Source organism: Erinaceus europaeus, unplaced genomic scaffold (genome assembly GCF_950295315.1).
Source record: "Erinaceus europaeus unplaced genomic scaffold, mEriEur2.1 scaffold_827, whole genome shotgun sequence".
Taxonomy (NCBI): Eukaryota; Metazoa; Chordata; class Mammalia; order Eulipotyphla; family Erinaceidae; genus Erinaceus; species Erinaceus europaeus.
Window position 1 is genome coordinate 18,037 of NW_026647584.1, and position 25,700 is coordinate 43,736.

The 25,700-nt window shown below is 41.3% G+C and overlaps 1 protein-coding gene across 1 annotated transcript; it reads right to left on the reverse strand.

Annotated features, from left to right (window-relative positions):
- Positions 1-1,145: 1,145 nt before the first annotated feature.
- On the reverse strand, positions 1,146-25,326 carry LOC132536378 (uncharacterized). The gene is made up of 7 exons (XM_060184140.1): positions 25,275-25,326; positions 17,792-17,799; positions 16,812-16,866; positions 14,649-14,728; positions 13,775-13,995; positions 2,797-2,853; positions 1,146-1,365 (listed from the first exon to the last, which is right to left on the reverse strand). The coding sequence occupies exons 1-7, from the start codon at positions 25,324-25,326 to the stop codon at positions 1,161-1,163; spliced, it is 678 nt and encodes a 225-aa protein (XP_060040123.1). The 3' UTR covers positions 1,146-1,160.
- Between the last annotated feature and the right edge of the window lie 374 nt (positions 25,327-25,700).

Genomic DNA, 25,700 nt, shown 5'->3' on the forward strand with positions numbered 1-25,700 from the left:
CATATACTTTATTCTTGATGATAACAGTCAAAGCTTTGAAAAGATGCTATTGGTGGAGTAAGGAACCTAAAGGTCTTCTTCATTAAATAACAATGGGTGGGTCAAGAAACAGAGCAGAAGTGACTGAAGGAATCTTCCAGGCTTTTATCAATTCCTTTGTAAGCACATATCTTATATCATTTACTCTTTATGCCTGATGACTTTAAGTACATTTAAATTCCTTAAAAGGATGAGTGTATATATATATTTTTTAAATATTTATTTTATTTATTTATTCCCTTTTGTTGCCCTTGTTGTTTTATTGTTGTAGTTATTATTGTTGTTGTTGTTGTTGTTGGATAGGACAGAGAGAAATGGAGAGAGGAGGGGAAGACAGAGAGGAGGAGACAAAGATAGACACCTGCAGACCTGCTTCACCGCCTGTGAAGCAACTCCCCTGCAGGTGGGGAGCCGGGATTCGAACCGGGATCATTATGCTGGTCCTTGTGCTTTGCGCCACCTGCGCTTAACCCGCTGCACTGCAGCCCGACTCCACTGAGTGTATATTGTAGAACCTGCAGATGAGTGTCTGCAGGACTCTTAAAATTGTATGTAAAAATCTAAAAATGCTAAGGATCCCCGTTCGAACCCCGGCTCCCCACCTGCAGGGGAGTCGCTTCACAGGCGGTGAAGCAGGTCTGCAGGTGTCTATCTTTCTCTCCCCCTCTCTGTCTTCCCCTCCTCTCTCCGTTTCTCTCTGTCCTATCCGACGACGACAACAATAATAACAACAACAATAAAAAAAAAAAAACAACAAGGGCAACAAAAGGGAATAAATAAATAAAATAAAATATTTTTTAAAAAAATCTAAAAATGCATTTCAGGAACAGAGTCCATACTTTTATAGGAATTTCAAAAGTGCCAGTCTAAGGGGCCAGGTGGTGCCACATCTGGTTGAGCACACATGCTGCATCTCACGAGGACCCAGGTTCAAGCACCCAGTCCCCACCCGCATGAGGAAAGCGTCATGTCATAAGCAGTGAAGCAGTGTTGTAGGTATTTCACTTTCTGACCCCTTCTCTGTCTACCCTTCCCCCCTCAATTTCTATCTGTATCTATCAAAATAAGTAAAGAAAAAAGTTCCAGTCCAGTCTTAAATGCTTTTGTTTCATGCTAAAGTTTCAGGGGGTATTTTCATTATTTCTGGTTCTTGGGAAGAAAAACCAAGGTTTTGTTACCGATTTTCTCTCCTGCTTCAGTTCCTGGACGTATCGAGCCAGCTCCACAGTGATGTGGGAGGTCATGTTCTCGGAGATGACCTCATGCTGTCCTGCGTAGTCATTCATCTCATTCAAGGTGGAAAGGAAGGCTTTGCATGCTGTATATCTGCAGGGCAGGACACACACAACTCTTTTTCAAGTAAGACCATGTTGATTCTAACACAGCTCTACACCAGTGCAGTGTTAATTACAATCAGGTTAATTTGCATCAACTTCCCAAGAGACCCTGACAATTCATCACACATCAAAGTGTGCTTAACAAAGTGGCCCAGAATTAATTACGACTGAAACACTTTCATCTTGTGAAATCCAATTACTCCACAGAAGGTAAAATTTGGCTGTTAACACTTAAGTCCAACTATACCCCCAACTACACACATACACATACAATACGTACTAATGAAATGGAGACTTAGATAAAAATTAGACACAGAATGCTTTGGGGTTATCCACACTCAGATGCCTGAAATGGACATAGTTCTCAAAAGAATGAGTAATAAAAGGGACTTCTGATATTACCAAACCAAATCAAGATTATAGAATGCATAATTCATGCTTTCTGTATTTGCCTAGATTATATTCTAAATTTTCCTAATTAATTAATTAACTAATTAAATTGAAACAATCTGGAGCAGACTGGCCTAGTGAATCAGTGTAAGAAACGCTAGTAGAGTAGTTTGCTTTGTCTTGACAGAGGCAGAGATAGACAGATGAAAGAGACCACAGCTTTGAAACTTCTTTCAACATGATAGGGGCCTCTCCAGATTCAAAGGAGGTCTCGAAACTTTACATCAGGCTCGACCTGACGCTATTGACTGGCTATAGAAGAAGGGCAAACGCTAGAAGAAGAAGAAGGGGCCAGGCTCGAATCTGGGTCACATGCAAGGCATATCACACTATCCAAGTGAGCTTTTTCACCAGCCCAATGGAGCAGATTTTTCTTGTTCTCTTTCTCAGTTTAAAACTGGGACATAAATGTAAATAGAAAATGTATTTTAGGGAGCCAGGTGGTGGTGCACCTGGTTGAGTGCAAATGTTACAATGTGCAAGGACCCAGGTTCGAGTCCCCGGTCCCCACCTGCAGGAGGAAAACTTCACAAGTGGTAAAGCAGAGCTGCAGGTGTCTCTCTCTCTTTCTCTCTATCCCACCCCTCCCTCTTGATTTCTGGCTATCTCTAGCCAATAAATAAATAAAGATAATAAAGAAATTAAAATAAAATGCATTTTATGGGGGCTGGGTGGTGGTGCACCTGGTTGAGCACACATATTACAATGTGTACGCATCCAGATTCAAGCCCCTAGTTCCCAATTGCAAGGGGAAAGCTTTGCGAATAGTGTAGCAATGCTGCAGGTGTCTCTCTGTCTCTTTCCCTCTCTACCACCTCCGTCTCTCTAGATTTCTGACTGTCTCTATCCAATGAATAAGTAAAGATGATTTTAAAAAGAAGTTTATTGCAGATACATATTTCTCTTTCCATTCATAGTCATCACTAAAGGCATATAGACATTACCGCATAGCAATAGATGATAAACATACCTGTATTCTTCCTCTTCCTTTGAGTTTTTCTTAGGTTGATATTTCTTTGAAAGATTCCTACAAGAAAAATGCAGATATGTCACCTTATATAAAAAAGTAACTGAGAATATGGGAAACTGGGGAATGTTATGCATGTACAAACTATTGTATTTACTGTTGAATGTAAAACATTAATTCCCCAATAAAGAAATTAAAAAAAAAAAGGAACTGAGAAATGAAACACAGTTACTGTCTCTGTTAATAAGGTTAAAAGAAATCACAACATGTCCACAGTTGAAATTAATCTATAGCTGTCCTAACCTTCAACATGCCTGACAAAGCTCCTTTTAAGAACTTGCATAGGTCTGAAATAAGAAAATAAATAGGGGAGTCAGGCGGTAGTGCAGCAGGTTAAGTGCAGGTGGCATAAAGCGCAAGGACGGGCTTATAGATTCCAGTTCAAGCCCCCAGCTCCGCACCTACAAGGGGAGTCACTTCACAGGCAGTGAAGCAGGCCTGCAGGTGTCTGTCTTTCTCTCCCCCATCTTCTCCTCCTCTCTCCACTTCTCTCTGTCCTATCCAACAACAATGACATCAATAGTAGTAACAACAATAAAACAACAAGGGCAACAAAAGGGAATAAATAAATATTAAAATAATAATAATAAAAGAAATGGTTGCTAGCTAATCACATAGCTGGATGTCAAGACCCAACATTATTTAATTGGAGTGTACAACCCATGTGGATATGCAGAGGATGTGCATACATAGTGCTTAACTGAAGACAGTTTTCTTTACCAAGCTCTTAAAATCAACATCGATCCAGGCATTACTGCTCTAAATCCAAGGAAAATATATGGACAGTGTCCAGTTATTTAAGTTAAAATCACAGTGCCAAGGGCATGTTTATATGGCTGTGTCCCCCCCCCCCAGCCCACAAATGCTCATGAAAACTACCTTTAAATAAGTCTTCTTGAAGAAAGCAGGTAGTATTTGGGGAATGTTTTAAGAGATAAGCAATTTAACTAGCAGAGTTTTTAAGGCTTTCACTGAACTCAGATTAGGCAGAATCACCCTTACCTCTCTCCCAAATTCCATTGCCAGGCCAAAAACCCAAGTACTTTGCACTGTATATAGCAGCTAAAGTTCACACCCAAACTGAGAGAGACCATCACAAAGAAAGAAAATGCACTAACATTGGTTTCACTGGTTGATTACACCTAGGTCCAGATTTTGGCTTCTGTTGTTAGAGAAACAGCCCCAGGACTGACAAAATAGCTCCCTAGGATAGTGTACTGTTTTGCCATGTGTGAGACCCAGGTTTGAGTCCAGAAAGCTTCATCACTGTGGTCTGTTCCACTTTCTCTCTCTGCCTTTCTGTCTCTATTTAAAAGGGGGGGTGCAATAGCCCCCCAGGGTGCTGATTAATGGTCCACAGTGGGATTCTATCTGAGAGTATCACAGCATTCACATCTGTGTTCATAGCTTGTTGCTTATTCCTCTTTTATAAAAAAGTAGCTACATTCATTATTTTATATTTTACCTCTCCCACTTCACCCAGATGTATACACTTGACAAGAGAAATGTGTGATAAAAGTGTTTTGATTAAGGTACTTTCTATATATCAAGTGAAATGGGACTTCATCTTTAGCAAGCATTATTACATGATGGGAGAGGCAGTGGACTCTAGTAATAAAAACACTGTTTCAGGAATCCAGGTCTGGGCTGTGTGCCTGGCTGTGTGACCTTGGGCAAATCAATAAGCAAGTCTGGACTTCTGGTTCCTCATCTCTGGATTCCTGAAACAGTAGCTACTTTTATAAAAGAGGAATAAGCAACATGCTAAATAAATAAAAAGATAACCTGGAGCATGGACAGATGACTAGATAAAGAAGTTATGGGAAAGGGGTTTCAAAGTGGTACACTTGGTTAAGCACACACATTACAGTGCACAAGGATCCAGGTTTAAGCCCCTGGTCCCCACTTGCAGGGAGAAAGGTTTCCAAGTGGTAAGGCAGTGGTGCAGGTGTCTCTATCTCTATCTATCTCTCCCTCTCCCTCCCCTTTCAACTTCTGTCTCCATCCAAAATAAATTAATAAATAAAAAAATTTAAAAGGAGTTATGGAATATATACTCCATGGAATACTATTCTGCAATAAAAAAGATTACATTGTGTCCTTTGAGAAAAAATGGATGGAACTAGAGGTGATTATGCTTAGAGAAATAAAGAGGTGAATGACAACTACTGGATGGTTTCACTCATATGTGAAATCTAGAGAAATGAAACATGCATTAGTAACAACAATAAAAATCGGTAGAAAATAGTCTCTAAGACTTTGTGAGAACTATGGCTTTTTAAAAATATTTATTTATTTATTTATTACCTTCTGTTGCCCTTGTTGTTATATTGTTGTAGTTATTGTTGTTATTGATGTCGTCACTGTTGGATAGGACAGAGAGAAATGGAGAGAGAAGGGGAAGACAGAGAGGGGAAGAGAAAGACAGACACTTGCAGACCTGCTTCACTGCCTGTGAAGTGATCCCCCTGCAGGTGGGGAGCCAGAGGCTCAAACCGGGATCCTGCCGTCGGTCCTTGCGCTTTTGTGCCACCTGCACTTAACAAGCTGCGCTACCGCCCGACTCCCCCCCCCCCTTTTTTTAAAATTAATGAGAGGGATAGGAGGAGAGAAAGAAACAGACATCACTCTGGAACATGCACTGCCAGGGATTGAACTCAGGACCTCATGCCTGAGAGTCCAACACTTTATCCACTGTGCCACCTCTCAGACCACGGAACTAAGGTGTTTATCATTAGGAGGGTAGGGGTACAAAACTTTGGTGGTGGGTGCACTGTGCAACGATAACCGATGACCTTACAATCTTGTAAATCACTATTAATCATAGATAAAGAATGATTTGCAAAAAAAAAAAAAAGTGGGGAGTTGGGCAGTAGCGCAACGGGTTAAGCACAGGTGTCGTAAAGCACAAGGACTGGCATAAAGATCTCAGTTCAAGTCCCCAGCTCTACACCTGCAGGGGAATCACTTCACAAGCGGTGAAGCAGGTCTGCAGGTGTCTGTCTTTCTCTCCCCTCTCTGTCTTCCCCTCCTCTCTCCATTTCTCTGTCCTATCCAACAACGAAGACATCAATAACAACAACAATAATGACCACAACAATAAAACAACAAGGGCAACAAAAAAGGGAAAAATAAATAAATAAATATTTAAAAAGTGGGGGTTGGGTGGTGGCACATTTGGTTGAACGGACATGTTACAATGTGCACCTGCAGGGAGGAAGCTTCACTAGTGGTGAAGCAGTGCTGCAGGTGTCTCTCTGTCTCTCTTCCTCTCTAGCCCTCCATTCACTCTTGATTTTTGACTGTCTCTGTCCAATAAATAAATAAAGACAATTAAAAAATAAAATTAAAAAGGCTGATCTGGAGGAGTGAAATCTCTGTGATGATTGAAAAAAATTATTTAAAAATTACTATTGGGGGAGTCGGGCTGTAGCGCAGCAGGTTAAGTGCAGGTGGCGCTAAGTGCGAGGACCAAAGTAAGGATCCTGGTTTGAGCCTCCGGCTCCCCACCTGCAGGGGAGTCTCTTCACAAGCGGTGAAGCAGGTCTGCAAGTGTCTATCTTTCTCTCCCCTTCTCTGTCTTCCTCCATCTCTCTCCATTTCTCCCGATCCTATCCAACAATGATGACAACAACAATAATAATAACTATAACAATAAAAAACAAGGGCAACAAAAGGGAATAAATAAATAATCACTATTGGGTAGAGGTAGGTAGCATAATGGTTATGTAAAGAGACTCTCCCACTTGAGACTCCAAAGTCCCAGGTTCAATCCCCTACACCACCATAAGCAAGAGCTGAAGAGTGCTTTGGTAGAAACAAGGGGGAGTGAAAAAAAAAAAAAAGACAACTGTTACCATAAAGATTTAAACCACATTTTCTTTCTAGCTTCCAGTGCTTAGCAGGCATAAAAGTGCTCCAGGTTGAGGGAGGCAGTATGAGCAGATGCAGGCACCACCAGCACTCTCCATAGTTCCCTCAAGCAGTCAAATCCTAAACAGATTCTAGACCTGTTGTGGGTGGATGGCCTGCAAGGACCTCTGAGCCCCAGGAATGGGGATCACTTGAACACTGTCAGCATGTCTAGCACTCACAACGCTTCTTAAGAGCATTGATGAATAATTTACTCTATAAGTGCCAGCAGAAAGCTAAAAGCTTAAGAGGTCCAAAAGTAAAATTTAAATGTAAGGATAGTTTTCTCAGAGACAATTTTTAAAAATTCACTTTTATTCGCATTCTCTGGGGACCAACTTTCTTACCCTATTTATTTATTTATTTATTAGATAGAGACTGAGAGAAATCAAGAGGACTGGGAGAGAGAGAGAGGAAGAGAGAAAGATAACTGCAGCACTGCTTCACTCCCTGTAGGTGGGGAATGGAGGCTTGGACTTGGACCCTCGGGCATTATAACCTGTGCACTCAACCAGGTGCACCACCACCTAGTCCCCTTCTCACTGTATTTGTATGAAGTATTAGAAAGAAAGAAAGGGCGGGGAAGGAAGGGAGAAAGAAGAACACATAAGCCACAGAATATATCTATTTAAACTTATGGGGGGGGGATGTCCGAGAAACTGTACATGTCTCATTTGTCTCATATTCTTTTTTTTTTTTTTTTTTTTTGCCACCAGGGTTACCACTAGGGCTCAGTGCCAGCACATTGAATCCATTGTTCCTGGCAGCCATTTCTTCCCTCATTTTATTGGATAAGACAGAGATAAATTGAGAAGCAAGAGGAAACAGAGGAGAGAGAAAGATAAGACACTTGCAGACCTGCTTCACTGCTCATGAAGCTTTTCCCCTGCAGGTGGGGAGCAGAGACTCAAATCTGGATCTTTGCACAGGTCCTTGTGCTTCATACTATGTGCACTTAACCAGGTGTACCACCACCCAGCCTGTGTCTCATATTCCTAACAACTGTGCAGCTAGGTTACTTAAAAGGTGAGAGAGAAAATATACACCCTTCAATAAGGGTACTGGATTTCAACTTGGTTGATAAAAAAAAAGTCACGGGGAGGCATCTTAGAAGGGAGAAACTTGGGTTAAGAGCAGGTTAAGAGCACATGGCATGAAGCACAAGGATGCGAGTGAGGCTTCCGGTTCGAGACCTGGGCTCCTCACTGCAGGGGGGTGAAGTAGGTGAAGTGGTGAAGCAGGTCTGTAGGTGTCTATGCTTCTCTCCCCCTCTCTGTTCTCCCCTGAATACAACAAGCAAAGCCCCATAGAGTTGACAAAATAGCTCACTTGGATAATGCACTGCTTTGCCAAGTGCGCAACCCAGATTTGAGCCTCACTGCAATGAAGGAAGCTTCAGTGATGTGGCATCTCTCTCTCTCTTACTCTTAAATAGAGACAGAGAGGGAAGAAAGGGGGGGAGAGAAAGAGAAGGGGGAAGGGAGAGGGGAAGAGGGAGACTTGAGCCCTAGCCAAACCATCTGAAGTAGAAGGTCTAGGGTTGGGCCCAGGAATGCTTTGTTTTGGCTTTCTCTAATTTTTCTGAACATTCACTACAAGATTTTGGGATAACGATAGCAGAATAGAACTCAGCCAGATAATTGTATTTTTCCACCAAGAAGAGATCGAAAATAAAAGCCAGGGAAAAATTCTCAACTTTGGAAAATAAATCAATGATGCCCTACTGTCACTGGGAGGGAAGAAGTCCACAAAACCCTGGAAACTGATTCATACAGAAGTAGATGGGGGTGTGAGCACAGAGAATGACACAGAAGCTCACAGAGGAGGGTACAGAGGCTGAGCACCTGGATTCTAACACAAGGCAAAGCAGTGCACTATCCAGATGAGCTATTTCACTGGCCCCAGACACGAATGATTTATCGAGAAGAAAGTACAAATGGTGGCCTGCAAGCTAGCACAGAGTTTACACTCCCAAGCATGGGGTCCTGAGTTTTATCTCCAGAATCATATATTCCAGAGTGACACTCTGGTTCTCATTCTCTTACCACCACCACCCTTTGTTAGTCAATAAATCTTAACAGTAAAAAAATAAATAAATAAATAAATAAATAAATAAATAAATAAATACAAATGTTTCAAATGTAGAAATGCATGCACAGGGCAGGGTAGATAGCATAATGGTTATGGAAAGAGACTCTAACACCTGAGGCTCCAAAATCCCAGGTTCAGTCTCCCATACCACCATAAACCAGAGTTGCTCTGGTAAACAAACAGATAGGAAGTCATGCTCTTTCTTAGGAATGGAATGAAAGGATTCAGGTCCTACAGGCAGTTTAGTGAAAGGTGAGACATGCTGATACCTATTTTGGGGAGATGTGAAATTGCACTCCTGTGAGATGGGCATGGGCCACAGTGGTGCTCTGGTTCCTCTCTCTCTCATGTAAAACACTCTCTCATATGTAATAAATAAAGTGAATCTTTACAAAATGTATATTCATTTATAGAAAGAAAATGAATGCTCACACTTGGCAGTTTTCATTTGTGGAATCACTTCACTAGCAAAGGTGAAAAGGACTTAACAGAGCACTGGGGAGGCGACTGGCAGAAGCACTGGCAAGCCTGAGTGAGACAACTTGGCAAATGCTACAGGAACTGAAGTGCTACTTTTAGTAACTTATCTTGTAGATAGGTTTTGCCCAAATGTGCTATCCAACATATTCATTGCAACTTTGTGCAGAGTTGCAAACAATTGAGAACAATTAAGCTGTCCACCAATCCAAGTCGAGTCTGAAGTTGTAAAAATAAACATTATTGAAACAATTTCCAGGATGCAGAAAAAGCAAGGGCAAATGAGGAAGAAAACAGACACTTATTGCCTAAATCCGCATAAAATCTCTGTGGAAAGACATAGGAGAAACTGTTAACATGGTTTCTGGGGACAAGAGTTAGACAAGGAGCACTTCACTGTCTACCATTTTCTATCTTGGAAGCTTTTGTCTGGATTTTTAAAATGTTTATTTATTATTGGATAGATACAGAATAATTGAGAGGGGAAACAGAGAGGAAAAGAGACAGACACCTGCAGCCCTGTTTCACCACTAATGAAGTCTCCCCCCCCCATGGCTTCTTTGGAATTTTTAATCATGAATTCATTATCTGGTCATAACAACTTGTTTGTTTACAAATAGATAGGGCTGAGAAGATAGCACAGTGGTTTATGCATTAGGCTTCTTCTTCTTCTTTTTTTACCAGATCACTGTTCAGCTCTGGCTTATGGTGGTGTGAGGGATTGAACCTGGGACTTCAAAGCCTCAGGCATGAGAGTCTGTTTGCATAACCATTATGCTATTTATCCTCTGCCCATATGCATTAGACTCCTAAGATAGGGGCTAGCGGTCTCAGGTTCAGTTCCTGGCATCCCCATAAACTAGAGCTGAGCAGTGCTTTGGTAAAAACAAACAAATAAATATTCACTGAGCCCTATAGTTTACGCTTCATTTACCCTGTGGAAATAACATTTGTCTTCTGGGATCAAGCAATAGTAGCACATATAGTAGAATGTACAAGTTACCACATTTAAGGACCTGGGTTCAAATAGGAGGGACCTTCATGAGTGGTAAAGCAGTGCTACAGGGGTCTCTCCCCCCTTTCTCTCTCTCTCCTTTCTCTCCTCTCTCCCTCTTCCCTCTCAGTTTCTGTCTCTACCCAAAAGAAAAAATAAAATTTAAAAAATTGTCTTTCATAAAAATATTCCTTACTTTAGAATTTATTTATAAACAGTAACACCAGCTTTATAAGAACCTATATTCTTTCAGTGACATTTGACATATCCCCTTATCATCTCTGTGTTACAATGAAATGTTTCTAATCTAAGAGCATCAAAAGCTTCAGACAATAAGCATAAACTAATTCAACCCAACAAGAGTTCATTAAGGGGGTAAGTCAGTGGCATGCCAGGTTAAGCGCACATAATATGAATCACAAGGACCCGTGCAAGGATCCGGGTTCGAGCTCCCGGCTCCCCATCTGCAGGGGTGCTGCTTCACAAGCAGTGAAACAGATCTGCCGGTGTCTCTCTGCCTCTCTCCCTCTCTATCTTCCCCATCCCTCTCAATTTCTCTCTGTCCTATCCAAAATATCTAAAAACAAAAAACAAAAAAAGTTCATTAAAGATTCTGAATGCTACCTCAAGTTCAACCTTAGTCCTACCAAGGCATTTTATTGGTTGTTGAAAAAGTAGTGATGCATTTTTACATAAAAATTGTAGAAAAAAGTGCTAGGTGGTGGTGCACCTGGCTGAGCGTACATGTTAGAATGCACAAGAACCCAGGTTTAACGCTCCCCCATCCCCATCTGCACAGGGAAAGCTTTATGAGTGGTGAATCCGTGCTGCAGACGTCTCATGACTTTCCTCACAGCCCAATAAGTAAAAACACTGATTTCAGGGAGAATTTTACCGTTGAGGCTATAAAAACCCACAGTACTTTTATAGCACTGCTTTCAGGATCTCTTCTATGCTACTGTGGCTAGTTTAAAGCAGTATAAACACTACTGTTTAGTAGATCTTATCTATTAAAGCTAAACATGTGTAAATTCTATGACCCAGGAGTCCCACTCGTGTGTGTGTGTGTGTGTGTGTGTGTGTGTGTGTGTGTTTATGTGCTTGGAAATGTGTACAAATGTGCATCCAACACCTTGTAGGATCACTATTCACTATCACCTTCACCTCCATGTTGGAAACAGGAAGCAAGCTAGTGACACAAGAATGGATGCAGTAAGGTCCATTCATAAACTGAAATACTACACACCAATGAAAAGAAACAAGCTCCACCAGCAAGCAATCACAGGAACCCTGCAAACATAATACAGAGCCAGAGAAGCCAAATACAATACAAACAGTGCAGACTAAGCAATTCCATTCTCATAGCCTTGAAAATAGGAAAGACTAAACCATGTCATTAGAGGTCACTTGCAGGGCCAGGGAGACAGCACAATGGCTTATGCAACATACTTTCCTACTGGGTTCGCTTCCTTACACCACTAGAAACCAAAGCTGAGCACTACTGAAGTGCTCTAGTTAAAAATAAAATAAAATAAAATAAAATAAAATAAAATAAAATAAAATAAAATAAAATAAAGGCACACCTAGAGGGCATGTTACATATACAAGGACAGGGCTCGAGCCCAGTCTCTCTATCTATAGTGAGGGAAAGTTTCATGAGAAGTGAAGCAGTGCTGCAGGTATCTCTCTGTCTCTCTCTCTGCATCTCTCCCTTCTCTTTCAATTTTCCTTTGTCTCTATAGTCAGTGTTGGGGGGGAGGCCACCAGGAGCAGTGGATTCGTCATGCTGGCACCAAGCCCCAGTGATAACCCTGGTGATAATAAAAGGGGGGGGCAGTTATTTGCATACTAAATATTTTGTTTATTTTATTTTAATGACAGAGAGAGAGACCACAACACTGGTCACCTCTGGATTATAGTGGTGCTGGGGAGTAGAAGTGGAGGACTGAATCTGGGACTTCATGAAAATCATTTGCATAACCATTATGCTGTCTCCCCCACCCTCAGTTGCTTTTATAAAACTAATTAAGGAACTGTAAACATCTCTATAGTTAAATTGCAATAACAAACTTACTGGAAAAATAAGATGCTCTAAATTTGCTCTAGCTCAGCAAATTTCCTTTTGAAACATCAAGTTCAGAACTAGTTTTGACTTTGGGGGCGGAATACATAGCTCATCGTGAACCATGCCATGTGTGGCTCCGCGCCACATGGGAGGACCAGAGTTAGAAGCAACAGTCCTGTGTTGTCTGTCTCCCCCTCTCTGCTCCTACATCTGAATGAAAGAACTGGCCCAACCATGGTGAAATCACACATTCCTGAAGCCCAGGCTACACACACACACACACACATACACACACACACACACACAAAAATCAATTTTTACTGTTCAATAAAAATTGACTTTCTATAATTCATCACCACTGGTCCTGCCTTGCAAAAATTACTGAAAGGAGTCCTACATGAAAAGAAGCAAAGGAAGGGAGTTGGGCGGTAGTGCAGCAAGTTAAGTGCATGTGGCACAAAGTGCAAGGACCCACAGAAGGATCCCGGTTCAAGCCCCCGGCTCCCCATCTGCAGGGGAGTCGCTTCACATGTAGTGAAGCAGGTCTGCAGGTGTCTATCTTTCTCCCCCCCTCTCTGTCTTCCCCTCCTTTCTCCATTTCTCTCTGTCCTATCCAACAATGATGACATCGATAACTACAACAATAAAACAAGGGCAACAAAAGGGAATAAATAAATAAATATTTTTTTAAAAAAGAAAGAAAAGAAGCAAAGGAACTCCGATTTAAAATGAGGTGATCAGTAGGGGAATAGAAGTGGGAACACAACAGCAACAGAAGCAGCAACTGCATAGGAAAAAGAAGGGCAAAATGAGCAAAGTGATATGACCAATGTTGGTGAGCCAAGGCCAATGATCAAAACCTGAGTATTAGACTAGAAACTCTACAGGCTCAATTTCTGCCTCATTATGGATGGAACCTGAAGAAATAGTGTTGGGAGAGATGAGTCTGGAAGAGAGAGAGGGAGACTGGATAACCCCACTTGTTGGGGAAGTTGGGGAGATGGGCTCAGAAAGGGAGAACACAGCATGAAACCTGAATTGGGAGTGATGTACTTACTACACTAAAGCAAGGTATTCTGGGAAAGGAATGAAATGGGGACGGGAGCTAGGGGGTGGGTTGGGGTCCTAGGTTTGAGGTGAGAGTATTTTGTAGATATCCATCATGCAGAGCTGGGAAACTGTCCACGTGCAGACAACTGCACTATAAACCATTAACTCCCCAATAAATGAAAAAAATTACTTTCTATATTAAAACAATTAATTGCTTCTACTACATAAAAGGGAAAACATTATGGAGCATTTATGTTGCAAGATGGGAACATAAATGATCTTTCCATTCATTTTGCAGTTAACATATAAAACTTTCTTCAGTATCAACTTACCTGAGTTGCTTTGCATAGCTGAGTTCAATCTCTGTTCTTTCCTTTACAAATTTGATGTATTTCTCAAGAATATCAATTCCCCATTGTGTGTGTTTTTCTAAGTTGTCAAATTGGTCCTGTTTGGGAAGAAAAAGAGAAAGTTTATAATTTTTCTCTATGATCAGTGTAATTTCAATGAACAATTCTTGCAGCAGTAGACTGTTATGTAAAGAGCAGTCCTGCTACTTCCCAAGATTACACTTGGGTGTCTTTTTGTTGAGTGGCTTTAAATCAACATTACCAAATTTGGTTTGAAAACTGCCTGGGGCACTGAACTCTGATCCATTTGTTCACATTCCCTCTACCTCTCCAAAACATGCTTTGGGATCTAATTAATACCCTAGTGAAGTGGAAAATATCTTTTCCAAACACTACAGATAGAGAAGTAAACCACACATTCACAAAAACTCAATCACATTATAAACACACCTCAACTGTTAACCTCTGACTTAATATTCAAAGCAGCTAATGAAATTTGGGTCATAAAATAGAGAGAAAGGTTCCAAAATACCAAGTTCTTCAAACAAACAAATAAAAGGACTCATGTAGACTTTATTCCAATATCTAAACATAGAACAAGCCTACGCTGTGTGCCAGGAATGGCACTCAAGGCTGGAAAAGCCACAGAAATAAACCCTGACCCGCAGAGTTGCTGTGAGGTTCCTGGTCTGGAAGGAGAGGGCTAATGCACTGAGCTATCCAGGGATCAGGTGTACCCAGTGGGGGGAGGGAGGGAAGGCCCAAGGGAATGAATGGTGTCGGGTGATGAAACCAGAGAAAGTCCAAGCCAGAACGCTGGGCTAAATTCCTCAGATTTTCCCTGGCAAGGACACACCAGCCACTGGACGCTTGTAAGGGGAGTGGCATCGACATACATGTGTTCGGAGTCACCATGAGATGGAGGCCAGAAGGTCACTGCAATAGGCCAGAGGAAACAGCAGCACAGGGAAGATTTGACAGACAAAGGGCAGAACCAATGAGTCCTACTGGCTAATTCAATGAGGAGCTGGGAAGGAGTATGTCAGAAGAAAGACTATAGGGAGAAGGCCTTGTTTTCCTAGATAGATGGCTAGAGAGGAGGTGAGGGCTGGAGTGTGAGGTGAAGCGGTGTGTTGAATAAGGGGGTGACATGTATAAGAAACTGTGGGGAACACAGCTCGATTCACAGCTCTAGGAGGGAGGCCAGTGAGCTGGAGAATCTGAAGCAGCAGCCAAGGACAGGCGCCAGAGCCTGAGCAGCTCTGCACTGAATTAGTAAAGAAGGCCTGCACACGTGCACACACACACACACACACACACACACACACACACACACCGCTGTGAGCATATTTACATGGGAAGAAAGCTGCAAGAGGACAAAGGGAAGTCTGCTCAGGAGGGGGTCACAGTCACCTCTTCTCTGGGGCTTCAGGAGCAGGCCAAAAGTTGCAAAAATGTCACTTGCATACAAGATGTTCAAACAATTCCTGCTTAATTTCACCAGTCGGCAATGAAAACCAAGAGAAACGAGGGCGTGCCAAGTCAGGTAGAAGTATACCAGGCGTCATCAGCTCGCACCTAAACTCAGTTTTTTGAAACTCAGCATTTTGCACTTTTCAGTCAGTCGCTGAGCTTCGGTCCCATTTTCCATTCAAAGCAGTATACACTCAAACAGTGGGTATTTCCCTGGAGGTCAAACTTTGGTGGCAGGGGGCAAGAGGCAGTGTCAGAAACCCTTTTTTCTCAAACTTGAGGAACCTTAACACCCCCCACCCCCACCCCAAACTGCTCCACTGAACAGTTCGGGAAACATCAACTTAAGAAATTCAGGTTCTACTTCACAAAAAATTGTTTCCTAATTGAAAAGAAGCAATGCAAAATGTTTTCATGCTGGATTATAAAGATTATAAAAAGCATGAGAGGGTGGGGGTAGAGAGCATAATAGTTATGCAAAGAGACTCTCATGCCTGCAGATCCAAAGTCCCATGTTCAATCCCTGAACCACCATAAGCCAGAGTTGATCAGTGCTCTGGTTTAAAAAAAAAAAAGGTCTGGGTCTGACGGTAGTACAGCAGGTTAAGCACACTTGGCACAAGGATCCTGGCTGGAGACCCCGGCTCCCCACCTGCAGGGGCGTCGTTTCATGAGTGTTGAAGCAGGTCTGCAAGTGTCTATCTTTCTCTCCTCTCTGTCTTCCCCTCCTCCCTCGACTTCTTTCTGTCCTATCCAACAGCAATGACATCAATAACAACAATAATAATAACCACAACAATGATAAAACAACAAGGGAACAAAAAAGGGGAAAAATAGCCTCTAGGAGCACTGGATTCGTGGTGCAGGCACCGAGCCCCAGCAATAACACTGGAGGGGGAAAGAAAAAAAAAGGTAACTATCAATATTTAAGGCTTTAAAAAAATTTTTTTATTAATTTTATTTTTGAAAGAGATGCAGAGAGAGAGAAACACCAGAGCACTGCTCAGCTCAAGCTTATGGGGGGGGGGGGAACTGAACCTGGGACTTAGGAGCCTCAGACATGAGAGTCTGTTTGCATAACCATTATGCTGTCTCCCCTGCCCTATTTAAGGCTTTCATTGATCTTTCAGTCCTCTATAATATATTCTACAAGCTCCAAGATTCTGTTTCATTAAACGCTGCCCAGGAAGACTTCTTGTTTATGTTATCCATAAAGGCAGAATTGTCAAGCAAAGTAGTAGTGTAAACAAGACCTCAGAGCTCTTTAAACTACTCAAGAGAACAAATGCTATATACAAACAATTCAAGTAAGGATTACAAATCATTCCTGTCTATTTTGAACTAATTTTCTTTATGGTCTATTTTGAACAAGTTTTTTTTGTGTTTTTTTTTATGGCTCTCCACTTAGCAGCAACCCTTTGTTGACCTAGTTTCATAGTGATCATATTATCTCAAAAATTCCTACTCCCCCTTCCTCCACTTGAGAGCTGTCTCTCCTTATAAATTGCCAGCATCTCCAAAAGCACTGACTATTCACAACAGTTACCGGTGTTTTCTTGAAAGTTTGCTATGACACATGCTCGTAAGAGTTCACTCTTGTCCTGTTAACAATCGGATCACAATTGTTGTGATATACTGCAAATATTGCTAGCCGCAACACATACAATATAAAACGACAGTTTTGATACTAAAGACTCTTCTTTTAAAAAAAATCTATATTTGAGCTGAGTCCACCTTAAAAATGGCCTCAAACCAACAATGTGTATTCAATGAAATCATCTATATTGAAGGACATTTTGCAAGTTATAATACAGCACTCACTGAAACAGCAATTGAAGTAAGACAGATTACAATAATAAAGACTTCATTAGGTAACAAACAGACTAGTTCTTGTTTGCAACTATAACACAGACCCTCTCTCGCCAACCACAAGAGCACTACTCAGCTCTGGCTTATGGTGGCGCTTGAACCCAGGACCATGAGAGTCCCGGGCATGAAAGTCTGTTGAGCTGTCATTATTGCTATCTCTCTAGCCTTATATATTTCTTTCTTTTTTCATTTTTAAAGTACAGCTCACTTATATAGTGTGCTAGCTTTCTTTTTTTTAATATTTATTTTATTTATTTATTCCCTTTTGTTGGCCTTGTTGTTTTATTGTTGTAGTTATTATTGTTGTTGTCGTTATTGGATAGGACAGAGAGAAATGGAGAGAGGAGGGGAAGACAGAGAGGAGGAGAGAAAGATAGACACCTGCAGACCTGCTTCACCACCTGTGAAACGACTCCCCTGCAGGTGGGGAGCCGGGGTTCAATATATATTTCTTTTATATTAAACTAAAATAGATTTGAAAATGCCACATTCTGTGGCTACTACCACATGGATTGCACACCAATATATATATATATATATATATATATATATATATATATATATATATATATACATACATACATATGTATATATATATATATATATATATCCTAAAAGAAAATTCAAAACAGATGAAAAATTAATTAGCCCACTTACATTCTTGACTAAAATGTGGAAAACTTAATGGAAAAAACTTCAGATCTTAAAAAGTCTCCTTTGTGAGCAAATACTATAAAAAGTCCTTAAAAAAAAAAAAGGTTGGAAAGATAGCATTATGGTTATGCAAACAGACTCTGGTGCCCAAGACTCTGAAGTCGCAGGTTCAATCTCCCCACACCACCACAATCTAGAACTGAGCAGTACTCTAGTAAACAAACAAACAAAATAGCCTTGGGGCTACAGAAGTAGTACACAGGGTAGGATGCCAGCACTGCCACATGCACAAGCCAGGTTGGAGCCTCACAAAAGGTGCTATGATGAGTGGCTCCCCACCCCCATCTCTATATGAATGGAAAAGGGGTGGTCTGGGAAGTGGCGCAGTGATAAAACTTTGGACTCTCAAGCATGAGGTCCCGAGTTCGATCCCTGGCAGCACATATGCCGGAGTGTGTCTGGTTCTTTCTCTCTCCTGTCTTTCTCATAAATAAATAAAATCTTTGAAAGAAAGAAAGAAAGGAAGAAAGAAAGAAAGAAAATAAGGAAGGAAGGAAGGGAGGGAGGGAGGGAGGGAGGAAGGAAGGAAGGAAAAAAGAAAGAAAGGCCCAGGGCTGGGGAGACAGCATAATGGTTATGCAAAAAAGACTTTCAAGGCTCCAAGGTCTCAGGTTCAATCCCCAGCACCACCATAAGCCAGAGCTGGGCAGTGCTCTGATCTCTCTCCCCTCTTTCTCTGTATCTCTCATTAAAATAAATAAATAAATAAAATATTTTTGAAAAAGAAAGAAAGGGAGAGAGAAAGTGGCCCAGAGTGGTGAAATCATACTCACATTGGAGATCCAGTTTCCACCAATAAACAACACATATTGAAAAAAGAAGAAAAAAAAAAAGAAAAGAAAAGAAAAAAGGAAGGAAGGATAGTGAGCTTGCTATTATGGGAATGGTACCATTACCAAAGATGTGTCTCTTTCTTTCTCTCTCTCTTTCTTTCTTTCGTTTTTTTTTTTTTTTGCCTCCAGGGTTATTGCTGGGGCTTGGTGCCTGCACTACAAATCCACTGCTCCTAGGGGCCATTCCCCCCCCATTTGTTGCCCTTGTTGTCACTATTATTGTTGCCATTGCTGTTGTTGTTGGATAGGACAGAGAGAAATTGAGATGGGAAGGGAGACAGAGGGAGAGAGAGAAAGACACCTGCAGACCTGCTTCACCGCTTGTGAAGTGACTCCCCTGCAGGTGGGGAGCCAGGGGCTCAAACCAGAATCTTTATGTGGGTCCCTGCGCTTCTCGCCATGTGCACTTAACCTGCTGCGCTACCCACCTGACCCTCATCCCCTTCTATTTTATGTCACTTGACACTAAAGATCTCTTTGTCTTTGAAAAATCCTTAAGGATGGGAGGGGCCAGCCGATGGCACACACAGTTAAGCACACATAGTACAAAGTGCAAGGACCTGCACAAGGATCTGGGTTTGAGCCCCCAACTCCCCAAATGTAGGGGGTCACCTCACAAGCAGTGAATCAGGTCTGCAGGTGTCTACCCTTCTCTCTCCCTCTGTCTCCCCTCCTCTCTCAATTTCTCTCTGTCCTATCCAATAAAAAGGGGGGAAAATGGCTATCAGGAGCAGTGGATTTGTAGTAGTTTTAAAACGGAGAAATTTTAAATAATATATATTGAAGATTTGAATTTTTTTAAAGATTTCATTTATTTTTAATGAGAAATAGAGACAAAAGAACCAGAACATTACTCTGGCACATGTGCTACCAGGGATCAAATTAAGGAGAATCCAGTGCTTTATCCACTGTGCCACCTCCCATGCTGATAATTATTTTTTTTATTAGTGATAGAGATGGGGGGTGCGGGCAGTGGTGTTAAGTACATACGTTACCATGTACAAGGACCCAGGCTGGAGCCCCTGCTGCCCACCTGCAGGGGGGGAATCTTCATGAGTGATGAAGTAGATCTGCAGGTGTCTCTCTCTCTCTCTCTCTCCCTTTCTATATCGCCTTCCCTCTCAATTTCTCTTTGTCTTAAGCAATTAAAAAATAGAAAGAAAAAAGGGGGTACATGGTCACCAGGAGCAGCAGATTTGTAGTGCTGGCACTGAGCCCTAGCATAACCCTGTTGGCAGGAAAGTTAAATGATAAATAAATATATACAAAGAAAGAAATAACAGAGGACCTAGTGGGGGTTGTATTGTTATATGGAAAACTGGGAAATGTTATGCATGTACAAACTATTGATTTACTGTTGAATGTAAAACATTAATTTCCCAATAAAGAAATAAAAAAAAAAAAGAAAGAAAGAAATAAGAAGAGAAAAAGAGAACCAGAAAATCACTTTAGCATATGTGCTGTCAGGGATTGAACTCAGGACCTACCTCCTGTTTGAGAGTCCAATGCTTTATCTACTACTGTGCTCCCTTCCTAACTGCTTTAAATGATAGTTATTATTTCATTAAAAAAATTAGTAGGGATTCAGGTGGCAGTGCTGCGGGTTAAGTGCACCTGGCGTGAAACGCAAGGACCGGTTTAAGGATCCTGGTTTGAGCCCCCAGCTCCCCACCTACAGGGGAGTCACTTCACAGGCGGTGAAACAGATCTGCAGGTGTCTTTCTCTCTCTCTCTGTCTTCCCCCCTCTCCATTTCTATCTGTTCTATCTAACAACGACAACATCCATAACAACAATAATAACTACAACAACAATGAAAAACAACAAGGGCAACAAAAGGGAAAATAAATAAATATAAAAAAATATAAAAAATTAGTAATGGTGGCTGGGCACACGGCTTAGTAATGAAGCACAGAGCTTGCACACATGAAAATATAACACATGTATTCCATGTTAATGTAAATCACATGCTTCTTAATTACTAAGAATTTTGCTTTTCAAAACAGAACAAAGTAAAATTCTGAAAAGAGTGGCATTGTTTTACATTTTTGGGAGTCTCTTTAATGTCTGGCTTAATAGAAAGCAGCTGGAGTCTCACAGATGCCTCTGTTTCAGTCTATCAGGGTTCCTTATTTGGTAAAAGTATATGAAAAAATAGCACTTCACACAAATCTCCAGACAGATACAGAATAAGAAAAAGGAAAAGAATTCCAAACACTTGTTTTAGGTTATTATGAGTAATTTTGAGTACTACACAAAAACTCTACCAACGGCCATTTTTGTAAAGCTTCATTGCTGTGCGAAACCTAAAGCAATGAACTTTTCACACTCAATTACAAAAAAGTAAACAAATAAAGCACTAGTTATCTTGCACTTTGGATGGATCTTTCCAGTTGTGCATAATTATGTGCTATTATGTATTGGTTATGTTTAAAATATTATTCTGCTAATATATGCAGACCCAAGTGTTGACACATGCCAGTATGAAATATCTGAAAAATCACACTTTCATATATCACCACTTCTTTCATCTATGTGATGAGTCTTTAACGATCTCACAGCTGGCAAGCTTAGAGTGGCAAATGCAAATTTTCCAAAATTCAAAGCTATAATTTTACTACTGGCAGCAAGTATCATCAGTTGTTTCCTTGCAGTTAATGGTGTGTTTCATTCAATTTTGAAACAATGTCTACCAAAGGGGCAGGGATCTGCTGGTCACTATTTAAAGGAAAAGTGGTGTCCCAATAAGAACCAGCTAGTTCATCTCACAACACAGTCACTTAGGTATTTTATGAAGCATTAGAGTGCTCAGGGGTAGAATGCAAGCCCTGTGTGTGAGGTCACAGGTTTGATCCCCAGAACATCACACACAAGAGTAAAGTTCTGAGTGAGTGAGTGAGTGAGTGTGTGTGTGTGTGTGTGTGTGTGTGTGTGTGTGTGTGTGTGCGCGCGCGCTTTTTGGGCAATAACATAATGGCTACGTAGACTCTCATGCCTGAGGCTCTGAGGTCCCAGGTTTAGTCCCTAACCACCATAAGCCAGAGCTGAGCAGTGCTCTGGTTAAAAGAGAGAGAGACAGAGAGAGAGAGACACACACACAGAGAGAGAGACAGAGAGAGATAAAAGATAGGTTTAAAAGAATAAACAAAAATTAAGTACTCTGGGCAGATTTCTGCCTTGTCATACATAGAGTATTAAAAAGATGTATATTTGGGGGCCAGGCAGTAGCACTCCAGATTTAGCCCACACAGTGGGAAGCACAGACCTGCTCAAGGATCCTAGTTCAAATCCCCAGCTCCCAACCTGCAGGGGGGTTGTTTCACAAGCAGTGAAGCAAGTCTCTAGGTGTCTATCTTTCTCTCCCCATCTCTGTCTTCCCCTCTTCTCTGAATTCTCTCTGTCCTATCCAGTAACAACAAAAATGGAAAAAAGATGGCCACCAGGGGCAATGGATTCGTAGTGCATTTAATGAGCTCCAGCAGTAACCCTGGAGGCAAAAAAAGAAAAAAGAGAAGACGTATATTCAAAGGTAGTGATTTAGTAAATTAATCATCTTTGTTGTTTGATCAGTAAAACTGAGCTATTTTAACAAACAATGGTGGGAACACTATAGCTACTAATACAGTTTAACATCATGACGTTGGTCCATGCTCTGTTACCCTTTACCTACTATTGCTTCTGCATCATCAGATTAAAAAAAGAAAAAAAAAAAAAAAAGGCAATGTCTTTTGATAACGAAAATAGTTCTGACCCTGTGGAGCAGTCTACAAGAGAGTAAGCTCTAGACTCTTGAGTTCCAGGGGCCACACCTGAAGAACCACAATCATGTAATAAAAACTTTACACTTTCTATTTGAAAGTTGCACACTTCTAAGGACGAAGAAAGTCAGACAGTGTATGACATAATGGAAAGTAATGTTTAATTCCTAAGTGTCTGCTATATATACACTTAGCAATTACCTCTACAGTTGCCAAGAGGACTGCAAATGGATGTTTTCAAGTAGCTGGTTAGAACCTGGTGGGCACCTTTCAAGAGCCTCCCTGGGGGGAGCTGAGAGTGCACTCTGCAGAATATGTATTTTGCCATGTTCAAGGACCTGGGCTCAAGCCCCTGGCCACCATGAAAAAGGGAAGTCATGGGGCCAGGTGGTGGTACACCTGGTTAAGCACACACATTATAGTGCATAAGGACCCGGGTTCAAGCCCTTGGTCCCCACCTACAAGGGGAAAGTTTCACAAGTGGTGAAGCAGGGCTGCAGGTGTCTCTCTTGTCTTTCTCCCTATCTACTCCTCCCTTCTAAATTTCTCTGTCTCTATCCAGTAATTAATAAATAAATAAAATATTTAAAGACTTTTTTTAAAAAAAGGAAAGTCACTAGTGCTGGAACGGTGGTGCTGTAGTGTCCTTGTCTCTCACCTTCTATAGAGAGAAGGGAGGGGACTGACAAGAAAGGTCTCATATTGGCACAAAGCCAGCAAAGCACATGTCAGCAAAACAAAACACAACCCCCTAGTTCTCCCTCTACCTCTCATAGCTCCTTGAATTCAGAACTATCAAAGTTTCATCGGAGCATTCTGCTAAAAGTGGAGGATTAAGCTGTGGGCTGGGGTGTCGGGGGGAGGGAAGGCGGGGATGAAAATGATGACACTATGATCACGTCCGCCAGTATACAGATGCTATGTTTTATAGTTATTTTCAGGTCATTTTCAGGTCTGGTTTTCTAACTACACAGTGATTGCCCTTTCTACACTGAAGCCCAGACCAGAATACAGGCAAACAATGGCATTTGTTAGATCACTGTATCTTCATGTTCCTATAGAATCATAGAATTCAGTGATGAAGGAGATAGCTCAGCTGGTAGAGTGCAGGACTTTGCATACATTAAGCCCCTGGTTTTGAGCCCTATACCACATGTACTTGAGAAAAGCTCTTGTTCCTCTCTCTTGTAGAAAATATGTAAATCCCATTTTAAAAAGAACAGGGTCAGGGAGAAAGTGCCATCAGTAGCACAATAAACTTTCGTGCCTGAGGCTTCAAGGTTCCAGGTTCAAGGACCAGCACCACAGTAAGCCAGAGCTGTGCGGTGCTGTAGTTGAAAACATAATTAGGAGCCATGTGATAGGGCCCAGGACAGCAGACACATTACAGTGCACTACAACCCTGATTCAAGTCCCTGGTCTCCCCCTGCAGGGAGGGAAGCTTAGGGAAGCTTCATAAGTGGCAAAGCAGTGTTGTAGGTATATCTCCTTTTCTCTCCCTCTCCCCCTTCAATTTCTTTCTGTTCTATCAAATAAAATAATAACTGATTAATCTTTTATAAAAATAAAAGTTTTAATAAAAACAAATTCTACCTCCACATAGCCATAATATAAACCCCACCAATCAGTTTCAACAGCAGTCTCTCCAGGCCAGCCCATATACAAGTTATTCTTGGTTATTCATAAAGTCTTCTGAGATTTGACTTCTTAAAAAATTAAGTGGGGATCGGGTGGTAGCGCAGCAGGTTAAGTGCAGGTGGTGCAAAACGCGAGGACCGGTGTAAGGATCCCAGTTCAAGCCCCCAGCTCCCCACCTGCAGAGGAGTTGCTTCACAAGCGGTAAAGCAGGTCTGCAGGTGTCTTTCTCTCCCACCTCTCTTCCCCTCCTCTCTCCATTTCTCTCTGTCCTATCCAACAACAATAATAACTACAACAATAAAACAACAAGGGCAACAAAAGGGAATAAATAAATAACTATTTTTTAAAAATTAAGTAACTGTGCTGATGCAGGAACTACACTCAGAAAAGTTACTACTTCGAAACGAGGAGACCCAGGTTACGCACATGGAACTTTGCTTCCCAAATTACCTCTGTATAAAAGGCTCAGACTCAAGACAGAAGTATCCTGAGGCCAGCAAGTCTTTGTGAACATTCTTTTAAATTAATTTATTTATTCGTTATTGAATAGAGACAGAGAGAAATTGAGAGAGAAGGTGGAGATAGAGAGGAAGAGAGACAGAGAGACACCTGTAGACCTGCTTCACCGCCTGTGAAGTGACAAAGTGTCATAAGGTATAGATTTACTCAGAGTGAATGTAACAAAGCCTCTATTCGAAGTGCTTAACCATATATTTTGAGGTAGAGGTAAGTAGTATAATGGTTATGCAAAGAGACTCTCATGCTTGAGGCTCTGAAGTCCCATGTTCAATCCCCTACACCACCATAAACCAGAACTGAGCAGTGCTCTGGTTAAAAAAAAAAAAAGGTTCTGAATATTAAAGTAGTTACATGTACAAGAACAAAACAACCATGAAAGTTTACAAACAAAAACATGTCCCAATTAGCACCCAGAATCCTATTTCTCATGGACAAATTAAAAAACTTCCTTATACATCATATTTATTTTTTAAATATTTTATTTATTCTAATGAGAGAGAGAGAAACAGAAGGAGGAGGAGAGAGACATCAAAGCAGTGTTCAGCTCTGGTTTATGGTGGTGCTAGGGAGGGAACCTGGGACCACAGAGCCTCAGACATGAAAGTCTTTTGCATATTTTTTTATTATTTTTTATGCTGTCTTCCCAGCCCTCAAACAGTTAAATTGACAGCAGAAATACCTGACGCATATTCACAACAAACATGATTAACCTTGATGTGATGAAAAGCCATTACCCTAAATGATTTCATTGTTTATCCACAATGAATTCAGAACAACCAGAGAGGTTCACGCCAGGAGCTTTGATCCCTGATACTAAATTTTAAAATGTCAAAGGCTGGGAAGATAGTTAAATTGACATTCATGCCTGGGCGTTCCTGGTTTGAGCACTGACATCCCATGGACCAGAATGGTGTTCTGACTATTCCCTCTCTGTGTGAAAATCTCTATCAAACTATTTATTTATTTATTTTCCCTCCAGGGTTATTGCTGGGCTCGGTGCCTGCACCATGAATCCTCCGCTCCTGGAGGCCATCCCCCCCCCTTTTTGTTGCCTTTGTTGTTGTAGCCTCGTTGTGGTTATTATTATTGCCATTGTTAATGTTGT